This window comes from Oncorhynchus kisutch, linkage group LG15 (assembly GCF_002021735.2).
Source record: "Oncorhynchus kisutch isolate 150728-3 linkage group LG15, Okis_V2, whole genome shotgun sequence".
Classification (NCBI taxonomy): domain Eukaryota; kingdom Metazoa; phylum Chordata; class Actinopteri; order Salmoniformes; family Salmonidae; genus Oncorhynchus; species Oncorhynchus kisutch.
Window position 1 is genome coordinate 90081789 of NC_034188.2, and position 24000 is coordinate 90105788.

General features: G+C 43.6%; 2 protein-coding genes across 3 annotated transcripts in view; one reads left to right on the top strand and one right to left on the bottom strand.

The window, feature by feature from the left end:
- Positions 1–181: 181 nt before the first annotated feature.
- On the bottom strand, positions 182–13131 carry slc25a15a (solute carrier family 25 member 15a). 2 transcript variants are annotated; one of them, XM_031791280.1, is made up of 8 exons: positions 12772–13131; positions 11742–11832; positions 9224–9335; positions 6678–6824; positions 4339–4479; positions 3967–4142; positions 2288–2446; positions 182–574 (listed from the first exon to the last, which is right to left on the bottom strand). In XM_031791280.1, exons 2-8 carry the CDS (start codon positions 11794–11796, stop codon positions 450–452), a joined length of 915 nt encoding a protein of 304 aa, XP_031647140.1. In that variant the 5' UTR covers positions 11797–11832; positions 12772–13131; the 3' UTR covers positions 182–449. The 2 variants fall into 2 exon arrangements, with proteins under 2 accessions (XP_031647140.1, XP_031647141.1); XM_031791281.1 differs by having other exon boundaries at positions 12900–13126.
- Positions 13132–14815: 1684 nt separating this feature from the next.
- foxo1a (forkhead box O1 a) overlaps positions 14816–24000 on the top strand; it is an 87403-nt gene continuing 78218 nt past the window's right edge. The window contains exon 1 of the mRNA XM_031791282.1: positions 14816–15804. Coding sequence (XP_031647142.1) covers positions 15208–15804 — 597 coding nt within the window. The 5' untranslated portion in view covers positions 14816–15207. The remainder of the gene's footprint in view (positions 15805–24000) is intronic.

Sequence of the window (24000 nt, forward strand, 5' to 3'; positions counted from 1 at the left end):
TGTAGATTCACAGTACCTTCACAGTACTTTCACAGTAGATTCACAGTACCTTCACAGTAGATAGGTGTCCAATAGAATAACTGTAAAAAGCACAAGCTGACACACACCTGAAAACCTGTTTTGTAGAAGTGCTGACTAAGTGTGAGTGAACTGTATAAAAAGAGAGAAATATCACACTGTATATGGTAGGTTAGGATTAGCCATTCAACATAGAGTGTGTGACTTTATTTAAAGTTTTTACAGAACACCAAGGACTCTACATTCTCAAATAACTGTGACCTGCTCAGCATATTCAATAGCTACAACAACAACAACAACAACAAAAGGTATATTTTATACACAAAAAAAATGACATTCAGACTTTAAAGATAATGTTTAAACATAATGTTCCATTTTGGGATGCCAATCAAAGTGCAGGCATTGGTGGAGGAAACAGAGGGATCAGCCAATCAGACGTCTCCAAACTTCTGCATCATCGCCTTACGGCTGAGCTCATAGGCCAAGAAGAGAGCTCCGTTGGCAGGGAAGGTTCTGATCATGGTGGGGGTGAGGCCTGAGTAGAGAGGAGCCCCTCCTATAGGAAGAACAGAAATGTAGAGGAACACAGGTTCTGTTTATAATTTTATTTTCATTTGCTCACAGACTTATTTTTCTACTGTGTTATTGATTGTATGTTTGTTTTACTCCATGTGTAACTCTGTGTCGTTGTATCTGTCGAACTGCTTTGCTTTATCTTGGTCCAGGTCACAATTGTAAATGAGAACTTGTTCTCAACTAGCCTACCTGGTTAAATAAAGGTGTTCTCAACTAGCCTACCTGGTTAAATAAAGGTGTTCTCAACTAGCCTCCCTGGTTAAATAAAGGTGTTCTCAACTAGCCTACCTGGTTAAATAAACGTGTTCTCAACTAGCCTACCTGGTTAAATAAAGGTGTTCTCAACTAGCCTACCTGGTTAAATAAAGGTGATCTCAACTAGCCTACCTGGGGGGGGGGGGGTGGGGGGGGGGGGGCGGTGAGGGGGGGGGGTGGGGGGGGGGTGTGGGGGGGGGGTATCTGTACTTTACTATTTATATTTCTGATAACTTCTACTTCACTACATTCCTAATGAAAATAATGTACTTTTTACTCCATACATTTTCCCTGACACCCAAAAGTACTCATTACATTTTGAATGCTTAGCAGGACAGGAAGATTGTCCAATTCACACACTTACTGTATCAACAGAACATCCCTGGTCATCCCTACTGCTTCTGATCTGGTGGACTCACTGAACAGAGAACATCCCTGGTCATCCCTACTGCCTCTGATCTGACAGATTCACTAAACAGAGAACATCCCTGGTCATCCCTACTGCCTCTGATCTGGAGGACTCACTAAACAGAGAACATCCCTGGTTATCCCTACTGCCTCTGATCTGGAGGACTCACTGAACAGAGAACATCCCCAGTCATCCCTACTGTCTCTGATCTGGAGGACTCACTAAACAGAGAACATCCCTGGTCATCCCTACTGCCTCTGATCTGGTGGACTCACTGAACAGAGAACATCCCTGGTCATCCCTACTGCCTCTGATCTGGAGGACTCACTAAACAGAGAACATCCCTGGTCATCCCTACTGCCTCTGATCTGGAGGACTCACTACACAGAGAACATCCCTGGTCATCCCTACTGCCTCTGATCTGGAGGACTCACTAAACAGAGAACATCCCTGGTCATCCCTACTGCCTCTGATCTGACGGACTCACTAAACAGAGAACATCCCTGGTCATCCCTACTGCCTCTGATCTGGAGGACTCACTACACAGAGAACATCCCTGGTCATCCCTACTGCCTCTGATCTGACGGACTCACTAAACAGAGAACATCCCTGGTCATCCCTACTGCCTCTGATCTGGAGGACTCACTAAACACAGGCTTCGTTGGTAAAGATGTGAAGATGAGTGTTGGAGTGTGCCTCTGGCTATCCATCATTTTTTAAATTTAAATGGCGCTGTCTGGTTTGCTTAATTATAAGGAATTTTAAATGATTGATACTTAAGTAGATTTTTAAACAAAATATATTTAGACTTTTACTCACATAGTATTTCACTTTTACTGAAGTCATTTTCTATTAAGGTATCTTTACTTTTACTCAAGTATGATAATTGGGTATTTTCTCCACCACTGCAGTGAACTGGAAGAGATACTCCAGCTCACTGTGTACAGTATACCCATTTCCATTCACACATATAGTAGTACTATAATTCAGCTATTATGCAGTATCTATTGTATCACTTTGTTCCCTCACCTTCAGTGCGTATGATCCCCATCAAGGTCTTGATGAAGCCTTGCTGTCTGCCTGCTAGGGAGTGGACCTGGATCCTGGACTTCACACAGTCTATGGGATAGACCACCAGCCACAGGCACGCTCCCCCAAACCCACCACTGAACATTAGAGGGACAACGCCTAGAGAGGAGGGGGGGAGGAGTGGAGAGGAGAAGAGAAGAGAAGAGAAGAGAAGAGAGAGGAGAGAGAGGAGAGGAGAGGAGGAGAGAGAAGAGAGAAGAGGAGAGAGAGAGAAGAGAGAGAGAGAAAGAGAGAGAAGAGAAGAGAAGAGAAGAGAAGAGAAGAGAAGAGAAGAGAAGAGGAAGAGAAGAGAAGAGAAGAGAGAAGAGAGAGAGAGAAGAGAGAGAGAGAGGAAGGAAGAGAGAGAGAGGAGGGAGAGGAGAGGAGAGGAGAGGAGAGGGAGAGGAGGGAGAGGAGAGGAGGGAGAGGAGAGGAGAGGAGAGGAGAGGAGAGGAGGAGGAGAGGAGAGGAGAGGACGAGGAGAGGAGAGGAGGAGAGGAGCGGATGAGGAGGAGGAGAGGAGAGGAGCTGAGAGGGAGAGGAGAGATGAATGAGAGGGGAGGGAGATAATGAGAGGGAGGAGAGATGAGGAGAGGAGAGGAGAGGAGAGGAGGAGAGATGAGGAGAGGAGAGGAGAGGAGAGATGAGGAGAGGAGAGGAGAGATGAGGAGAGGGGAGGAGAGATGAGGAGAGGGGAGGGAGGAGAGATGATGAGAGGAGAGATGAGAGGAGAGATGAGAGGAGAGATGAGAGAGAGATGAGGAGGAGGGGAGAGGGGAGGAGAGATGATGAGCGGAAAGGAGAGGAGGGGAGAGATGAGGAGAGGACGAGGGGAGGAGAGATGAGAGGAGAGATGAGGAGGAGGGGAGAGGGGAGGAGAGATGAGAGGAAAGGAGAGGAGGGGAGAGGGGAGGGGAGGAAAGGGGATGAGAGGAGAGGGGACGAGAGGAGGAGAGGAGAGGGGAGGAGAGAGGAGGGGAGGGGAGGAGAGAGGATGAGAGGGGAGGGGAGGGGAGGGGAGGAAAGGAGAGGAGACAAGAGGGGAGGACAGATGATGAGAAGAGAGGGGAGACGAGAGGAGAGATGATGTGAGGAGAGGAGAGGGGAGAGGAGAGGAGAAGAGAGGAGAGAGGAGGAGAGATGATGAGGGGAGGAGAGGGAGGGGAGGGGAGACGAGAGGAGAGATGATGTGAGGAGAGGGGAGAGGAGAGGAGAAGAGAGGAGAGAGGAGGAGAGGAGAAGAGAGGAGAGGGGATGGAGAGATGATGAGGGGAGATGAGAGGAGAGACGATGTGAGGAGAGGGGAGAGGAGAGGAGAAGAGAGGAGAGAGTAAGAGAGGAGAGGAGAAGAGGGGAGAGGGGAGGAGAGATGATGAGGGGAGAGGGGAGGAGAGATGATGAGAGGAGAGGGGAGGAGAGAGGAGAAGAGGGGAGAGGAGGAGATGAGAGGGGAGGAGAGAAGAGGGGATGAGAGGAGAGGGGAGGGGAGGGGAGGAGAGATGATGAGAAGGGAGGAGAGATGATGAGAGATGATGAGAGGAGAGGAGCCATTTGGAACACAGTAATTACTCAAATAGTTGCATTGCAAAACTTGTATGAATACATAGATACAACAGGTGTTCATGATTTCACCATCATACCTATGCCATCCTTTTCGGTGTTCAGATGCTGAGCAAATGTCGTGCGACAGAGCTCGTAGGCTCCGAAGAAGCAGAAATACCCGGGCACCTCCCTGACGATGGTTGTAGTCAAACCCTGGTAGAACCCAAGAGGACCGTCCTTCCTCAACACAGTCCGAACCACGGACCAGACCGAACTGGACCCAGGGAGACACAACACAGATATTGGAGGTATGAATCCCACTGCCTTGCAGGTATCTTACCAGAGGCCTCCATCTCATGCATCAAAAGTATTTATAAAGCCCTTTTTGCATCCGCAGATGGTACAAAGTGCCCCCCCAAACAGCAAGCAATGCAAATGTAGAAGCACGGTGTTATAGCATCTTCTCTTACCTCTTCTGCCCTGCGGGTATCTTACCGGAGGCCTCCATCTCATGCATGGCCTGCAGACGACACTTGACCAGCTCTGTGGGACAGAGAGCCAGGGAGGAGAAGATGGAGGCTAGGGAGCCTGAACACGCCTTCTGGAGGTCACTAAGGAGAGGACCAGGGACCGGTGGTGAGGAATGAAGGAGGAGAACCATAGCAGAGGGAACATCTTTTTGCAGTAAATTGGCAAAGAACACAACATCCTAACCTCTGGTTACTGGTACACAACTGATATTTAAAGGTCATGTGACACAACTGATATTTAAAGGTCATGTGACACAACTGATATTTAAAGGTCATGTGACACAACTGATATTTAAAGGTCATGTGACACAACTGATATTTAAAGGTCATGTGACACAACTGATGTTTAAAGGTCATGTGACACAACTGATATTTAAAGGTCACGTGACACAACTGATATTTAAAGGTCATGTGACACAACTGATGTTTAAAGGTCATGTGACACAACTGATATTTAAAGGTCACGTGACACAACTGATATTTAAAGGTCATGTGACACGACTGATATTTAAAGGTCATGTGACACAACTGATATTTAAAGGTCATGTGACACAACTGATATTTAAAGGTCATGTGACACAACTGATGTTTAAAGGTCAAAGAAGGAATTGGAAAGATCTTTGTTGAATCACATGCAGATACAATTATCTGCTTGGACAGAATTACAATCATGTAAGATCTAGTATTATACACAATACACACTTTATAAGACCCTGTTGAAAGACCCTGAAGAAAGACCCTGTAGAAAGACCCTGAAGAAAGACCCTGAAGACCCTGAAGAAAGACTCTGAAGAAAGACCCTGAAGAAAGACCCTGTAGAAAGACCCTGTAGAAAGACCCTGTAGAAAGACCCTGATAGAAGACCCTGAAGAAAGACCCTGAAGACCCTGTAGAAAGACCATGTAGAAAGACCCTGAAGAAAGACCCTGAAAAAGACCCTGTAGAACAACCCTGAAGAAAGACCCTGTACAAAGACCCTGAAGAAAGACCCTGAAGAAAGACCCTGAAGAAAGACCCTGAAGACCCTGAAGAAAGACCCTGAAGAAAGACCCTGTAGAAAGACCCTGAAGAAAGACCCTGTACAAAGACCTTGTAGAAAGACCCCGAAGAAAGACCCTGAAGACCCTGAAGAAAGACCCGGAAGAAAGACCCTGAAGAAAGACCCTGTAGAAAGACCCTGAAGAAAGACCCTGAAGAAAGACCCTGTAGAAAGACCCTGAAGAAAGACCCTGAAGAAAGACCCTGAAGAAAGACCTTGAAGAAAGACCCTGAAGAAAGACCCTGAAGACCCTGAGGAAAGACCCTGAAGACCCTGAAGAAAGACCCTGATGAAAGACCCTGAAGAAAGACCCTGTAGAAAGACCCTGAAGAAAGACCCTGTACAAAGACCTTGTAGAAAGACCCTGTAGAAGACCCTGAAGAAAGACCCTGAAGACCCTGAAGAAAGACCCTGTAGAAAGACCCTGTAGAAAGACCCTGAAGAAAGACCCTGTAGAAAGACTCTGTAGAAAGACCCTGAAGAAAGACCCTGTACAAAGACCCTGAAGACCCTGAAGAAAGACCCTGAAGAAAGACCCTGAAGACCCTGAAGAAAGAGCCTGTAGAAAGACCCTGAAGAAAGACCCTGTACAAAGACCTTGTAGAAAGACCCTGTAGAAAGACCCTGAAGAAAGACCCTGAAGAAAGACCCTGAAGAAAGACCCTGTAGAAAGACCCTGTACAAAGACCCTGTAGAAAGACCCTGAAGACCCTGAAGAAAGACCCTGAAGAAAGACCCTGAAGACCCTGAGGAAAGACCCTGAAGAAAGACCCTGAAGAAAGACCCTGTACAAAGACCTTGTAGAAAGACCCTGTAGAAAGACCCTGTAGAAAGACCCTGAAGAAAGACCCTGTACAAAGACCCTGAAGACCCTGAAGAAAGACCCTGAAGAAAGACCCTGAAGAAAGAGCCTGTAGAAAGACCCTGTAGAAAGACCCTGTACGAAGACCTTGTAGAAAGACCCTGTAGAAAGACCCTGAAGAAAGACCCTGAAGAAAGACCCTGTAGAAAGACCCTGAAGAAAGACCCTGTACAAAGACCCTGTAGAAAGACCCTGAAGAAAGACCCTGAAGACCCTGAAGAAAGACCCTGTAGAAAGACCCTGTAGAAAGACCCTGAAGAAAGACCCTGTACAAAGACCCTGTAGAAAGACCCTGAAGAAAGAGCCTGAAGAAAGACCCTGAAGAAAGAGCCTAACAATGCAAAAGCTTGTCTTTGTGGTCCTACATGGCAGTCTAACCTGAGTTCTACGGCTCGGTCCATCCCAGTGATTCGCCGCAACACGTCCTGACAGAAACCATAGCTCATGAAAAGGACAGCGTTCTCTGCGATGTTGGCTATGAGGGCTGGGGTGGCTCCCTGGTACAGCCCTCTCAGACCCATCTGTCTACAGACCCGTCAGGTAACATTGACAGGAAACACAGGTATTCCGATTCAGAAACTCTTTGAGGGAAATGGAAGTTGGAAAACTTGGAAGAATACATTTTTATTACTTCAAACAGATCGTTATGTTGTGTTAGCCTCCATCAAGATAAACTATATATACAGCAGTATGTGGACACCTCTTCAAATTAGATGATTTGGCTATTTCAGTCACACCTGTTTCTGATAGGTGCATAAAAATCAAGCACACAGTCATGCAATCTCCATAGACAAACATTGGCAGTAGAATAGCCCATTCTGAAGAGATCAGTGACTTTCAACGTGGCACCGTTATAGGATACCACCTTTCCAACAAGTCAGTTCGTAAAATTTACGCCCTGCTAGAGTTGCCCCGGTCAACTGTAAATGCTGTTATTATGAAGTGGAAACGTCTAGGAACAACAACGGCTCAGCCATTAAGTGGTAGGCCACACAAGCTCACAGAACGAGAGTGGTGAGTGCTGAAGCGCGTACAAATTGTCTGTCCTCGGTTGCAAAACTCACTAACGAGTTCCAAACTGCCTCTGGAAGCAACATCAGTACAATAACTGTTTGTCGGGAGCTTCATGAAATGGGTTTCCATGGCCGAGCAGCCGAACACAAGCCTTAGATCACCATGCCCAATGACATGTGTCGGCTGGAGTGGCGTAAAGCTCACCGCCATTGGACTCTGGAGCAGTGGATCCGCGTTATGTGGAGTGATGAATCAAGCTTCACCATCTGGCAGTCCGAAGGACAAATCTGGGTTTGGCGGATGCCAGGTGATTGCGACCTGCCCCGAATGCATAGTGCCAACTGTAATGTTTGGTGGTGAAAGGAATAATGGTCTGGGTCTGTTTTTCATGGTTCGGGCTCCTTAGTTCCAGTGAAGGGAAATCTTAATTACTACAGCATACAATAACATTCTAGACGATTCTGTGCTTCCAACAGTTTGGGGAAGGCCCTTCATCTTTCAGCATGACAATGCACCCATGCACAAAGTGATGTCCGTACAGAAATGGTTTGTTGAGATCGGTGTGGAAGAACTTGACTGGCCTGCACAAAGCCCTGACCTCAACCTCATCGAACACCTTTGGGATGAATTGGAACGCTGAGTGCGAGCCAGGCCTAATCACCCCCAACATCAGTGTTCCCGACCTCACTAATGCTCTTGTGGCTGAATGGAAGCAAGGCACCGCAGCAATGTTCCAACATCTAGTAGAAAGCCTTCCCAGAAGAGTAAAGGCTATTATAGCAGCTAATGGGGGATCAACTCCATATTAATGTCCGTGATTCTGGAATGAGATGTTGGACGAGCAGGTGACCACATACTTTTGGTCATGTAGTGTATGTACAGTATATACAGTACCAGTCAAAAGTTTGGACACACAAGCTGTCATCAAGGCAAAGGGTGTCTACTTTGAAGAAATATATTTAGATTGGTTTTAACACTTTTTTTGGTTACTACATGACTCCATATTTTGGTTACTACATGACTCCATATGTGTTATTTCATAGTGTTGATGTCTTCACTATTATTCTACAATGTAGAAAAAAGTACAAATAAAGAATAAACCCTGGAATGAGTAGGTGTGTCCAAACTTTTGACTGGTACTGTATTTATATGAAAGGTAAATACACAGGATTCAGGAATAATACTACTGTAAATACACAGGATTCCGGAATAATACTACTGTAAATACACAGGATTCCGGAATAATACTACTGTAAATACACAGGATTCCGGAATAATACTACTGTAAATACACAGGATTCCGGAATAATACTACTGTAAATACACAGGATTCAGGAATAATACTACTGTAAATACACAGGATTCCGGAATAATACCACTGTAAATACACAGGATTCCGGAATAATACTACTGTAAATACACAGGATTCAGGAATAATACTACTGTAAATACACAGGATTCCAGAATAATACTCCTGTAAATACACAGGATTCAGGAATAATACTACTGTAAATACACAGGATTCAGGAATAATACTACTGTAAATACACAGGATTCAGGAATAATACTACTGTAAATACACAGGATTCAGGAATAATACCACTGTAAATACACAGGATTCAGGAATAATACTACTGTAAATACACAGGATTCAGGAATAATACCACTGTAAATACACAGGATTCAGGAATAATACTACTGTAAATACACAGGATTCAGGAATAATACCACTGTAAATACACAGGATTCAGGAATAATACTACTGTAAATACACAGGATTCAGTAATAATACTACTGTAAATACACAGGATTCAGGAATAATACTACTGTAAATACACAGGATTCAGGAATAATACTACTGTAAATACACAGGACTCAGGAATAATACCACTGTAAAGGCATGTGTTTACCTGTAGGTGGCCATGAAGCAGTGGAGGAAGCCTCGGTACATGGAAGGGAAGGTCTGCATCTTCACCTTGGCTGTGTCAAACGGCTGGCCACTGAACACACAGGCTGTCCCACCTAAAGGCAACATGGGCGGAGGGAGAAGATGGAGAGGAGACCGATGAGGAGGAGAGGAGGGAGAAGATGGAGAGGAGACCAATGAGGAGGAGAGGAGGGAGAAGATGGAGAGGAGACCGAGGAGAGGAGGGAGAAGATGGAGAGGAGACCGATGAGGAGGGAGAGGAGGGAGAAGATGGAGAGGAGACCGATGAGGAGGAGCGGAGGGAGAAGATGGAGAGGAGACCGATGAGGAGGGAGAGGAGGGAGAAGATGGAGAGGAGACTGAGGAGGAGGAGAGGAGGGAGAAGATGGAGAGGAGACCGAGGAGGAGAGGAGGGAGAAGATGGAGAGGAGACCGATGAGGAGGAGCGGAGGGAGAAGATGGAGAGAAGACCGATGAGGAGGAGAGGAGGGAGAAGATGGAGAGGAGACGGAGGAGAGGATGGAGAAGATGGAGAGGAGACCGATGAGGAGGGAGAAGATGGAGAGGAGACCGATGAGGAGGGTGGGAGATGAAGAGGACACAGAGGAGGAGGAGGAAGATAGAGAGGAGACCGAGGAGGAGGGAGATGGAGAGGAGACAGATGAGGAGGGAGATGGAGAGGAGACCGATTAGGAGGAGGGAAGGAGATGGAGAGGAGACCGAGGAGGAGGAGGGAGGGAGATGGAGAGGAGACTGAGGAGGAGGGAGATGGAGGGGAGACATATGAGGAGGGAGATGGAGAGGAGACATTGGAGGAGGGGAGGAAGAGGAGAGGAAGAGGGACATGAAGAGACATGGAGAGGAGACAGAGGAGGAGAGGAGGAGGAGGGACATGGAGAGGAGACAGATGAGGAGAGGAGGGAGATGGAGGAGACAGATGAGGAGAGGAGGAGGAGGGACATGGAGAGGAGACAGATGAGGAGAGGAGGGAGATGGAGGAGCCAGATGAGGAGGGGAGAATGAGGGAGATAGAGAGGAAGCATTGGAGGAGGGGAGGAAAGGAGGAGGGAGATGGAGAGACATGGAGAGGAAACAGAGGAGGAGGAGGGAGATGAAGAGACATGGAGAGGAAACAGAGGAGGAGGAGGGAGATGAAGAGACATGGAGAGGAAAAAGTGGAGGAGGAGGGAGATGAAGAGACATGGAGAGGAAACAGAGGAGGGGGAGGGAGATGAAGAGACATGGCGAGGAAACAGAGGAGGAGGAGGGAGATGAAGAGACATGGAGAGGAAACAGAGGAGGAGGAGGGATATGAAGAGACATGGAGAGGAAACAGAGGAGGAGGAGGGAGATGAAGAGACATGGAGAGGAAACAGAGGAGGAGGAGGGATATGAAGAGACATGGAGAGGAAACAGAGGAGGAGGAGGGATATGGAGAAGACAGAGGAGGAGAGGAGGAGGAGGGATATGGAGAGGAGACAGAGGAGGAGAGGAGACAGAGGAGGGATATGGAGAGGAGACAGAGGAGGAGAGGAGACAGAGGAGGGATATGGAGAGGAGACAGAGGAGGAGGAGGGATATGAAGAGACATGGAGAGGAAACAGAGGAGGAGGAGGGATATGGAGAAGACAGAGGAGGAGAGGAGACAGAGGAGGGATATGGAGAGGAGACAGAGGAGGAGAGGAGACAGAGGAGGGATATGGAGAGGAGACAGAGGAGGAGGAGGGATATGGAGAGGAGACAGAGGAGGAGGAGGGATATGGAGAGGAGACAGAGGAGGAGAGGAGGAGAGGAGGAGGAGGGATATGGAGAGGAGACAGAGGAGGAGAGGAGACAGAGGAGGGATATGGAGAGGAGACAGAGGAGGAGGAGGGATATGAAGAGACATGGAGAGGAAACAGAGGAGGAGGAGGGATATGGAGAAGACAGAGGAGGAGAGGAGGAGGAGGGATATGGAGAGGAGACAGAGGAGGGATATGGAGAGGAGACAGAGGAGGAGGAGGGATATGGAGAGGAGACAGAGGAGGAGGAGGGATATGGAGAGGAGACAGAGGAGGAGGAGGGATATGGAGAGGAGACAGAGGAGGAGAGGAGGAGGAGGGATATGGAGAGGAGACAGAGGAGGAGAGGAGACAGAGGAGGGATATGGAGAGGAGACAGAGGAGGAGGAGGGATATGGAGAGGAGACAGTGGTGCCACACATTGTTGCCAGCGTGCCACACATTGTTAGGGGGAATCCTTATTGTTGCCAGCCTGCCACACATTGCTAGAGGGGATCCTTATTGTTGCCAGCGTGCCACACTTTGTTAGGGGGGGATATCCTTATTGTTGCCAGCCTGCCACACATTGTTAGGGGGGATCCTTATTGTTGCCAGCCTGTTCCACCAAGAGCCCTATAGACCCTGGTCTAAAATAGTGCACTACCCTATGGAACCTGGCTAAAAGTAGTGCACTAGAAGGAAGAGGGTGCAAGTTGGGAGGTAATCTAGATGTAGACCTACCTATCGCTCCAGCTGAGAGGTCTATGATGGCCTGGACCACTGGATGAGGTGCCATGATGATGATGATGATGATGATGCTAACCCTTCACCACTGGTTATAGAAGGACACACCACTCACATTAAACATTCACAGGCTGTTATAGAAGTTAAACTCATACAAATATTATGTTAGTAATATTTTACTGTCCCTGTGCGTTTTATCAAAAACTACAAGCCTTACATGACAGTCATCATGTGATAGTATCACCATTACTGTGTGTAACTACCATCTATAAATACCATTTTAACATGTTGTCATTATGTCTTGAGAAAAGTACATCTATGCACAGGTCAGTCACTGTGCTAAACCCCATGCTCACTGAAGAAGGTTAGGTTAGCCTACTGATGGGTCTCCAGTTCATGTCCTCAGAACCGGATAGAGGACTATGCTTGCCATGGCCTCGAACCTATTAAAGACCTGCCAATAGTAATCTATAGGTAATGTTACACCATATTATAAACACAGGAATGGGGGGGGGGGGGGGGTAAATGGTTACATGTAATCTGATACCTTTTTATTTGTGTTTTTAATGTAATCAGATACTTTAGAAAAACTAGATGATTACTTCTTTGATTACTTTTTAAAAATCAGAAAGGATGTTTGTCGAGAAAAAATAAATACATTATGACACTTTTCATTTACATTCAATTCACCAATGGTAAAAAACAAAAACGTTTTTTAAAAGGTGTGGGTTTAAGTTTGTTCCACCTGAACCAGTCTGACCACGAGTCAGAGATCACTATGGTGACACGCCAAATGTTGTTTACTTCTACGGTTCTTAAACGGAAAATAATCAAAAAGTAACAGAAAGTAATCTGATTACGTTACTGAGTTTGGGCAATCCAAAAGTTACGTAACTAATTAACATTTTGGAAAGGTAACTAATAACGGTAACGGATTGCATTTAGAAAGTAACTAACCAAACCCTGTCCATATCATAGCCATATATGTTAATCAGAGTCTGAGTATTATGTTTGAATCGAGGCTTACCAACAGCAAAGGAAGTAGCCGTGACAGTCTGTTTCTGCTTTGTCAATGTTGTCTGTGTAGCGTTGTTGTAGTTACAAAATACTGTCTACATCCAGATTAAAGCGGAAGGAAGACAATTTGTCACATACCGGTCACGATTGCATCATGAAATATACAATTATTCGTGTCCAGAATAACATGCATTATTGCCGGGAAAATCCTGAAATATGTCACTTGACATGAGAGTTGGATGTGATGGTTGACTGAAGTTAAATCCACATTCCTTCACAGACGCGCTCCGCCAAATCCACTCAGGCTAAATTCCGTCAGACAATCGCGGAGGTTCCTTACCAGCGTCTAAACAGTTAACACTCCTTCACGTCTTCTTCCTGGTTTAGTTATTATGTCACGAACGAGTCTTCACCTGCGTTGGAAACCTGTCGCCCATGTAGTGCGCAAAGGCGCTCTAATGTGCACTGACTGGCACATGGCCCAGGAATACATTTTAAACTTTTAAATCTGTCATCAGAAACCTTTGTGATTGTGAAAGAAGTGCGAGACATTCGGCTATAATGAAACATATTACTGTGTGTGTACCTGATTTGTACGGGAATTAAGCCTACATTGACACAAGCTCCTGAGTGGCGTAGCGGTCTGAGTGGCACTGCATCTCAGTGCTTGAGGCGTCACTACAGACCCTGGTTCGATTCCAGGCTGTATCACAACCGGCCATGATTGGGAGTCCCATAGGCCAGCGAACAATTGGCCCAGTGTAGTCCGGATTATGGTTTGGCCGGGGTATGCGGTCATGTTAATTTAACTGACTTGCCTAGTTAAATAAAGGATAAATGAAAAATAGAACTGTGGTAGTACCTGCAAATGGCCAAAAGATGTCAGCACAGGCAAAGAGTCGGCCTGGAGTGTGGGCTGTTTTCGCTGGTTGACAGTGTTGTCCAATGAGTGTATGTTGTCAAGAGTTGGATTGGAGCAGCCTCAGGGGCAGATCCGCTGGCAGAGTCCTCTATATATCCCTCACCATGACAACCTAGTGGTTTTCATACCGAAGCCCTAACTAAATCATCCAGGTTAAAATTATATAACTTACACTTACACTTACAAAATCTCAAAGTAACTTCTGTTCTTCCTCATTCTCCTCCTCATCATCATTATAATCCTCCATTATGATAACAATGTAATGTTTTAATTTCAGTTCCTCTGACTTCCATTGGATAACTAATAAAGCATTTGGAAGAAAACTGATTTGGCGTCTACTAGGCATCGGTAGAAAACGAGCATCATACGCACTAATTCAGTAGTGCGTATGATTCCTGAAGACTGTACAATATATCATCATGGGGCGGCAGGGTAGCCTAGTGGTTAGAGCATTGGACTAGTAACCGAAAGGTTGCAAGTTCAAATCCCACGAGCTGACAATGTACAAAATCTCGTCGTTCTGCCCCTGAACAGGCACCCACTTGTTGTTGTAAGTTGCATAGCGGGACAGGATGAGAGGAGAACCCAAGATTTGTTAACTTTTAGAAATCATCACAAAAAAAAAAGAGTCTGAAATTGCAAGTCAGTTAAGAACAAATTCTTAGGCCGTCATTGAAAATAAGAATTTGTTCTTAACTGACTTGCAATTTCAGACTCTTTTTTTTTTGTGATGATTTCTAAAAGTTAACAAATCTTGGGTTCTCCTCTCATCCTGTCCCGCTATGCAACTTACAACAACACCACGACTGACAGAAAAAAAACCTCCCCCTTCATTTTATAACTCATCCTTTTCACAGTAGGTTACGTTGTAAAAAGGTGAAGTCTCTCTCTCTCTTTTACATCTCTCTCTCTCTCCAACAAAACAAACCGATTAAGTTTCCTAGCCAACCGTTTCACAAAGCGTACCCGTTTTAATATTTTCAGAGAAAGAGATGTTTACCAGCTATATAAGAATGAAAACATAGTGCTGTTTCTGGGTTTTTAAGTAGCTGTCATTGGCCGATTTAGTTGTCAGTCAAATGTGGGTGGTATTATTTGACAAACAGCTCCGGTAACACGGCTGTCGGGCTGCAGACTGACATTCAACAGGCAAGAGTAAACGGAACTGCTGCACTGAACAATAACTGCGACTGGATTGTATAAAAACAAACGTTCACCAATCTGTTTTTTGTTGTTGTTGTTCTATTCTAACTTTTCTATACTATTCGTCAACAATCAGAATAATCTACATTTTTTTGTTTGTTGTCATCGTCGACTTAGATGTAGTTGCTGTCTCCGCCTTGATTTGTGACTTTATATCAATGTAGTGTTATCGGACGGACCGATATTTTTTGTTCAGGTGGTCGACCACTACCCCCTTTTCGGTTGTTTACTTTCTGGTTGACTTCACATCACCCGCTGTGTATGAGTAACTTTGTCTTTACTAATTCTATGTGACATTTTGACGCTATTCTAGCTACTACTATGGCCGAGGCAGCCCAACAACCACAACAGGTTGAGATCGACCCGGATTTCGAGCCTCTTTCCCGGCCCCGCTCCTGCACATGGCCCCTGCCACGTCCGGAGTTCATCACCCCGGGCGACTCCAACACCTCCTCTCCCGCCCCTTCTGTCAAACAAGAACCCAGCAGCAACTCCGACTTCATCTCCAGCCTCAGTTTATTAGAAGAGACTGAAGATTACCCCGAAGAGGATCAGAAACCCACCATCCTCTGCAATGATTTCCAATGTCAGGAAAACTGCATCCACGACCACCAACAGCATCAACAGCAGCACCCGGGGAACAGCCCCCAACTCCCGCAGCAACAGGTGCTTTTGCTCTCCTCTCCGGCCGGGTCTGCATCTTCAGTAGCGGCTGCGGCCGCTGCAGCTGCCCAGAGGAAAAGCAGTTCATCTCGGCGTAACGCCTGGGGTAATATGTCTTATGCGGACCTCATAACTAAGGCTATTGAGAGCACCCCGGACAAGAGACTTACCTTGTCGCAGATCTATGACTGGATGGTGAAGAACGTGCCTTATTTCAAGGACAAGGGAGATAGCAACAGCTCTGCTGGATGGAAGGTAAAGCTTTTCAATACAGTACATTACATCTGATGAGATTTGAGTTATGATTTAAGAGCTATACCTTTTGTTTTGATAAGGATATAGATACATTGACCTTTAATTGCCTATATATCAAAGTTGACGCTGTTCATAATTTTTAAAATGATAATATTGTAACGACCCTGGGTTTATAACCACATATATCGACTCAGCGGCTTGAGCATGCTTTTGCGGCGCAATCGACAGCGCGCTGGTCTTCGGGCTAGAAGGTCGAGGGTTCGAGACCTGCTCCCTGCCTGTTTCATTACAATATTAACCCATGTTATCACATGTTAATAACACACATAACTAAATAAGGCCAGGTGAGGGTGACTTGCTGCTTTCCAGAACATGTTTATTGTAGGATTGGGTATCATAGACATTGTAAAAGTGCTATCTCTCGAGGTTCAGTTGTTCACTTCTATCCTAATAGCATCATGCTACGTATCAGAGGAGACATGATGTTCTGGTCTTGTGCACCCAAATCAATCAGTCACTTTATGTCCATTCATTGTGTGTCTTGTAGAAACCTGTGGCTACCAATTGTAACCCAGTCAGCACATGGCCACACACGCACGCACGCACGCACGCACGCACGCACGCACGCACACACACACACACACACACACACACACACACACACACACACACACACACACACACACACACACACACACACACACACACACACACACACACACACACACACACACACACGGCCTCAACAGGATTCTTGTCCAACTCCGGCTGCCTCCCCCTAATACTCTTGGGAAGAGCCCCTCCTCCTCTCCCCTCCCAGTAATGATAATATTCAAATAAGTTAACATACTGTACTATAGCTGTAGCAGTAGTTAACATGCTGTAGCTATAGTTAACATACTGTTCTGTAGCTGTAGTTAAGATGCTGTTCTGTAGCTGTAGTTAACATACTGTTCTGTAGCTGTAGTTAACATGTTGTTCTGTAGCTGTAGTTAACATGCTGTAGCTGTAGTTAACATACTGTTCTGTAGCTGTAGTTAACATACTGTACTGTAGCTGTAGTTAACATGTTGTTCTGTAGCTGTAGTTAACATGCTGTTCTGTAGCTGTAGTTAACATGCTGTTCTGTAGCTGTAGTTAACATGCTGTAGCTGTAGTTAACATGCTGTTCTGTAGCTGTAGTTAACATGCTGTAGCTGTAGTTAACATGCTGTTCTGTAGCTGTAGTTAACATACTGTTCTGTAGCTGTAGTTAACATACTGTTCTGTAGCTGTAGTTAACATGCTGTTCTGTAGCTGTAGTTAACATGCTGTTCTGTAGCTGTAGATAACATGCTGTTCTGTAGCAGTAGTTAACATGCTGTTCTGTAGCTGTAGTTAACATGCTGTAGCTGTAGCTGTAGTTAACATACTGTAGCTGTAGCTGTAGTTAACATACTGTTCTGTAGCTGTAGTTAACATGCTGTTCTGTAGCTGTAGTTAACATACTGTTCTGTAGCTGTAGTTAACATGCTGTTCTGTAGTTAACATGCTGTAGCTGTAGTTAACATGCTGTAGCTGTAGTTAACATACTGTACTGTAGCTGTAGTTAACATGCTGTTCTGTAGCTGTAGTTAACATACTGTACTGTAGCTGTAGTTAACATGCTGTAGCTGTAGTTAACATGCTGTTCTGTAGCTGTAGTTATCATGCTGTTCTGTAGCTGTAGTTAACATACTGTACTGTAGCTGTAGTTAACATGCTGTAGCTGTAGTTAACATACTGTTCTGTAGCTGTAGTTAACATACTGTTCTGTAGCTGTAGTTAACATACTGTTCTGTAGCTGTAGTTAACATACTGTTCTGTAGCTGTAGTTAACATGCTGTAGCTGTAGTTAACATGCTGTTCTGTAGCTGTAGTTAACATGCTGTAGCTGTAGTTAACATGCTGTTCTGTAGCTGTAGTTAACATGCTGTTCTGTAGCTGTAGTTAACATACTGTACTGTAGCTGTAGTTAACATGCTGTAGCTGTAGTTAACATACTGTTCTGTAGCTGTAGTTAACATGCTGTTCTGTAGCTGTAGTTAACATACTGTTCTGTAGCTGTAGTTAACATGCTGTAGCTGTAGTTAACATGCTGTAGCTGTAGTTAACATGCTGTAGCTGTAGTTAACATGCTGTTCTGTAGCTGTAGTTAACATGCTGTTCTGTAGCTGTAGTTAACATGCTGTACTGTAGCTGTAGTTAACATGCTGTTCTGTAGCTGTAGTTAACATACTGTTCTGTAGCTGTAGTTAACATACTGTACTGTAGCTGTAGTTAACATACTGTACTGTAGCTGTAGTTAACATACTGTAGCTGTAGCTGTAGTTAACATACTGTTCTGTAGCTGTAGTTAACATACTGTACTGTAGCTGTAGTTAACATACTGTTCTGTAGCTGTAGTTAACATGATGTAGCTGTAGTTAACATGCTGTTCTGTAGCTGTAGTTAACATGCTGTAGCTGTAGTTAACATGCTGTTCTGTAGCTGTAGTTAACATACTGTTCTGTAGCTGTAGTTAACATACTGTACTGTAGCTGTAGTTAACATGCTGTAGCTGTAGTTAACATACTGTTCTGTAGCTGTAGTTAACATGCTGTTCTGTAGCTGTAGTTAACATACTGTTCTGTAGCTGTAGTTAACATGCTGTAGCTGTAGTTAACATGCTGTAGCTGTAGTTAACATGCTGTTCTGTAGCTGTAGTTAACATACTGTTCTGTAGCTGTAGTTAACATGCTGTACTGTAGCTGTAGTTAACATGCTGTTCTGTAGCTGTAGTTAACATACTGTTCTGTAGCTGTAGTTAACATACTGTACTGTAGCTGTAGTTAACATACTGTACTGTAGCTGTAGTTAACATACTGTAGCTGTAGCTGTAGTTAACATACTGTACTGTAGCTGTAGTTAACATACTGTTCTGTAGCTGTAGTTAACATGCTGTTCTGTAGCTGTAGTTAACATACTGTTCTGTAGCTGTAGTTAACATACTGTACTGTAGCTGTAGTTAACATACTGTTCTGTAGCTGTAGTTAACATGCTGTTCTGTAGCTGTAGTTAACATGCTGTTCTGTAGCTGTAGTTAACATACTGTACTGTAGCTGTAGTTAACATACTGTTCTGTAGCTGTAGTTAACATGCTGTTCTGTAGCTGTAGTTAACATGCTGTTCTGTAGCTGTAGTTAACATGCTGTTCTGTAGCAGTAGTTAACATGCTGTTCTGTAGCTGTAGTAAACATGCTGTAGCTGTAGCTGTTGTTAACATACTGTAGCTGTAGCTGTAGTTAACATACTGTTCTGTAGCTGTAGTTAACATACTGTTCTGTAGCTGTCGTTAACATACTGTTCTGTAGCTGTAGTTAACATACTGTTCTGTAGCTGTAGTTAACATACTGTTCTGTAGCAGTAGTTAACATGCTGTTCTGTAGCTGTAGTAAACATGCTGTAGCTGCAGCTGTTGTTAACATACTGTAGCTGTAGCTGTAGTTAACATAGTGTAGCTGTAGTTAACATGCTGTTCTGTAGCTGTAATTAACATAGTGTAGCTGTAGTTAACATGCTGTTCTGTTGCTGTAGTTAACATGCTGTTCTGTAGCTGTAGTTAACATAGTGTAGCTGTAGTTAACATGCTGTTCTGTAGCTGTAGTTAACATACTGTACTGTAGCTGTAGTTAACATACTGTTCTGTAGCTGTAGTTAACATACTGTTCTGTTCCTGTAGTAAACATGCTGTAGCTGTAGTTAACATACTGTTCTGTAGCTGTAGTTAACATGCTGTTCTGTAGCAGTAGTTAACATGCAGTAGTTGTAGTTAACATACTGTTCTGTAGCTGTAGTTAACATACTGTACTGTAGCTGTAGTTAACATACTGTTCTGTAGCTGTAGTTAACATACTGTACTGTAGTTAACACACTGTTCTGTAGCTGTAGTTAACATACTGTTCTGTAGCTGTTGTTAACATACTGTTCTGTAGCTGTAGTTAACATACTGTACTGTAGTTAACATACTGTTCTGTAGCTGTAGTTAACATACTCTTCTGTAGCTGTAGTTAACATACTGTACTGTAGTTAACATACTGTTCTGTAGCTGTAGTTAACATGCTGTTCTGTAGCTGTAGTTAACATGCTCTACTGTAGCTGTAGTTAACATACTGTTCTGTAGCTGTAGTTAACATGCTGTTCTTGTTCTGTACCTGTAGTTAACATACTCTTCTGTAGCTGTAGTTGACATGCAGTAGTTGTAGTTAACATACTGTTCTGTAGCTGTAGTTAACATGCTGTACTGTAGCTGTAGTTAACATGCTGTTCTGTAGCTGTAGTTAACATACTGTTCTGTAGCTGTAGTTAACATACTGTACTGTAGCTGTAGTTAACATACTGTACTGTAGCTGTAGTTAACATACTGTACTGTAGCTGTAGTTAACATGCTGTAGCTGTAGTAACATACTGTACTGTAGCTGTAGTAACATACTGTTCTGTACTGTAGTTAACATGCTGTAGCTGTAGTTAACATACTGTTCTGTAGCTGTAGTTAACATACTGTTCTGTAGCTGTAGTTAACATGCTGTAGCTGTAGTTAACATACTGTTCTGTAGCTGTAGTTAACATACTGTACTATAGTTAACATGCTGTAGCTGTAGTTAACATACTGTTCTGTAGCTGTAGTTAACATACTGTTCTGTAGCTGTAGTTAACATACTGTTCTGTAGCTGTAGTTAACATACTGTACTGTAGTTAACATGCTGTAGCTGTAGTTAACATACTGTTCTGTAGCTGTAGTTAACATGCTGTTCTGTAGCAGTAGTTAACATGCTGTTCTGTAGCTGTAGTAAACATGCTGTAGCTGTAGCTGTTGTTAACATACTGTAGCTGTAGCTGTAGTTAACATACTGTTCTGTAGCTGTCGTTAACATACTGTTCTGTAGCTGTAGTTAACATACTGTTCTGTAGCTGTAGTTAACATACTGTTCTGTAGCAGTAGTTAACATGCTGTTCTGTAGCTGTAGTAAACATGCTGTAGCTGTAGCTGTTGTTAACATACTGTAGCTGTAGCTGTAGTTAACATAGTTTAGCTGTAGTTAACATGCTGTTCTGTAGCTGTAATTAACATAGTGTAGCTGTAGTTAACATGCTGTTCTGTAGCTGTAGTTAACATGCTGTTCTGTAGCTGTAGTTAACATAGTGTAGCTGTAGTTAACATGCTGTTCTGTAGCTGTAGTTAACATACTGTACTGTAGTTGTAGTTAACATGCTGTTCTGTAGCTGTAGTTAACATGCTGTAGCTGTAGTTACCATATTGTTCTGTAGCTGTAGTTAACATGCTATAGCTGTAGTTGACATACTGTTCTGTAGCTTTAGTTAACATACTATTCTGTAGCTGTAGTTAACATGCTGTTCTGTAGTTAACATGCTGTTCTGTAGCTGTAGTTAACATGCTGTAGCTGTAGTTAACATGCTGTTCTGTAGCTGTAGTTAACATGCTGTAGCTGTAGCTAACATGCTGTTCTGTAGCTGTAGTAAACATGCTGTTCTGTAGCTGTAGTTAACATGCTGTTCTGTAGCTGTAGTTAACATGCTGTAGCTGTAGTTAATATGCTGTTCTGTAGCTGTAGTTAACATGCTGTACTGTAGCTGTACTAAACATGCTGTTCTGTAGCTGTAGTTAACATACTGTTCTGTAGCTGTAGTTAACATACTGTACTGTAGCTGTAGTTAACATACTGTTCTGTAGCTGTAGTTAACATGCTGTTCTGTAGCTGTAATTAACATACTGTATTGTAGCTGTAGTTAACATGCTGTTCTGTAGCTGTAGTTAACATGCTGTAGCTGTAGTTAACATGCTGTTCTGTAGCTGTAGTTAACATGCTGTAGCTGTAGTTAACATGCTGTTATGTAGCTGTAGTAAACATGCTGTTCTGTAGCTGTAGTTAACATGCTGTAGCTGTAGTTAACATGCTGTTCTGTAGCTGTAGTTAACATGCTGTTCTGTAGCTGTAGTTAACATGCTGCAGCTGTAGTAAACATACTGTTCTGTAGCTGTAGTTAACATACTGTTCTGTAGCTGTAGTTAACATGCTGTTCTGTAGCTGTAGTTAACATGCTGTTCTGTAGCTGTAGTTAACATGCTGCAGCTGTAGTAAACATACTGTTCTGTAACTGTAGTTAACATACTGTTCTGTAGCTGTAGCTAACATGCTGTTCTGTAGCTGTAGTTAACATACTGTACTGTAGCTGTAGTTAACATACTGTTCTGTAGCTGTAGTTAACATACTGTTCTGTAGCTGTAGTTAACATACTGTACTGTAGTTAACATGCTGTAGCTGTAGTTAACATACTGTTCTGTAGCTGTAGTTAACATGCTGTTCTGTAGCAGTAGTTAACATGCTGTTCTGTAGCTGTAGTAAACATGCTGTAGCTGTAGCTGTTGTTAACATACTGTAGCTGTAGCTGTAGTTAACATACTGTTCTGTAGCTGTCGTTAACATACTGTTCTGTAGCTGTAGTTAACATACTGTTCTGTAGCTGTAGTTAACATACTGTTCTGTAGCAGTAGTTAACATGCTGTTCTGTAGCTGTAGTAAACATGCTGTAGCTGTAGCTGTTGTTAACATACTGTAGCTGTAGCTGTAGTTAACATAGTGTAGCTGTAGTTAACATGCTGTTCTGTAGCTGTAATTAACATAGTGTAGCTGTAGTTAACATGCTGTTCTGTAGCTGTAGTTAACATGCTGTTCTGTAGCTGTAGTTAACATAGTGTAGCTGTAGTTAACATGCTGTTCTGTAGCTGTAGTTAACATACTGTACTGTAGTTGTAGTTAACATGCTGTTCTGTAGCTGTAGTTAACATGCTGTAGCTGTAGTTACCATATTGTTCTGTAGCTGTAGTTAACATGCTATAGCTGTAGTTGACATACTGTTCTGTAGCTTTAGTTAACATACTATTCTGTAGCTGTAGTTAACATGCTGTTCTGTAGTTAACATGCTGTTCTGTAGCTGTAGTTAACATTCTGTAGCTGTAGTTAACATGCTGTTCTGTAGCTGTAGTTAACATGCTGTAGCTGTAGTTAACATGCTGTTCTGTAGCTGTAGTAAACATGCTGTTCTGTAGCTGTAGTTAACATGCTGTTCTGTAGCTGTAGTTAACATGCTGTAGCTGTAGTTAATATGCTGTTCTGTAGCTGTAGTTAACATGCTGTACTGTAGCTGTACTAAACATGCTGTTCTGTAGCTGTAGTTAACATACTGTTCTGTAGCTGTAGTTAACATACTGTACTGTAGCTGTAGTTAACATACTGTTCTGTAGCTGTAGTTAACATGCTGTTCTGTAGCTGTAGTTAACATACTGTATTGTAGCTGTAGTTAACATGCTGTTCTGTAGCTGTAGTTAACATGCTGTAGATGTAGTTAACATGCTGTTCTGTAGCTGTAGTTAACATGCTGTAGCTGTAGTTAACATGCTGTTATGTAGCTGTAGTAAACATGCTGTTGTAGCTGTAGTTAACATGCTGTAGCTGTAGTTAACATGCTGTTCTGTAGCTGTAGTTAACATGCTGTTCTGTAGCTGTAGTTAACATGCTGCAGCTGTAGTAAACATACTGTTCTGTAGCTGTAGTTAACATACTGTTCTGTAGCTGTAGTTAACATGCTGTTCTGTAGCTGTAGTTAACATGCTGTTCTGTAGCTGTAGTTAACATGCTGCAGCTGTAGTAAACATACTGTTCTGTAGCTGTAGTTAACATACTGTTCTGTAGCTGTAGCTAACATGCTGTTCTGTAGCTGTAGTTAACATACTGTACTGTAGCTGTAGCTAACATACTGTTCTGTAGCTGTAGTTAACATACTGTTCTGTTGCTGTAGTTAACATGCTGATCTGTATCTGTAGTAAACATGCTGTAGCTGTAGTTAACATACTGTTCTGTAGCTGTAGTTAACATACTGTACTGTAGCTGTAGTAAACATGCTGTAGCTATAGCTGTAGCTAACATACTGTACTGTAGCTGTAGTTAACATGCTGATCTGTATCTGTAGTAAACATGCTGTAGCTGTAGTTAACATACTGTTCTGTAGCTGTAGTAAACATGCTGTAGTTGTAGTTAACATACTGTTCTGTAGCTGTAGTTAACCTGCTGTAGCTGTAGCTGTAGTTAACATGCTGTTCTGTAGCTGTAGTTAACATGC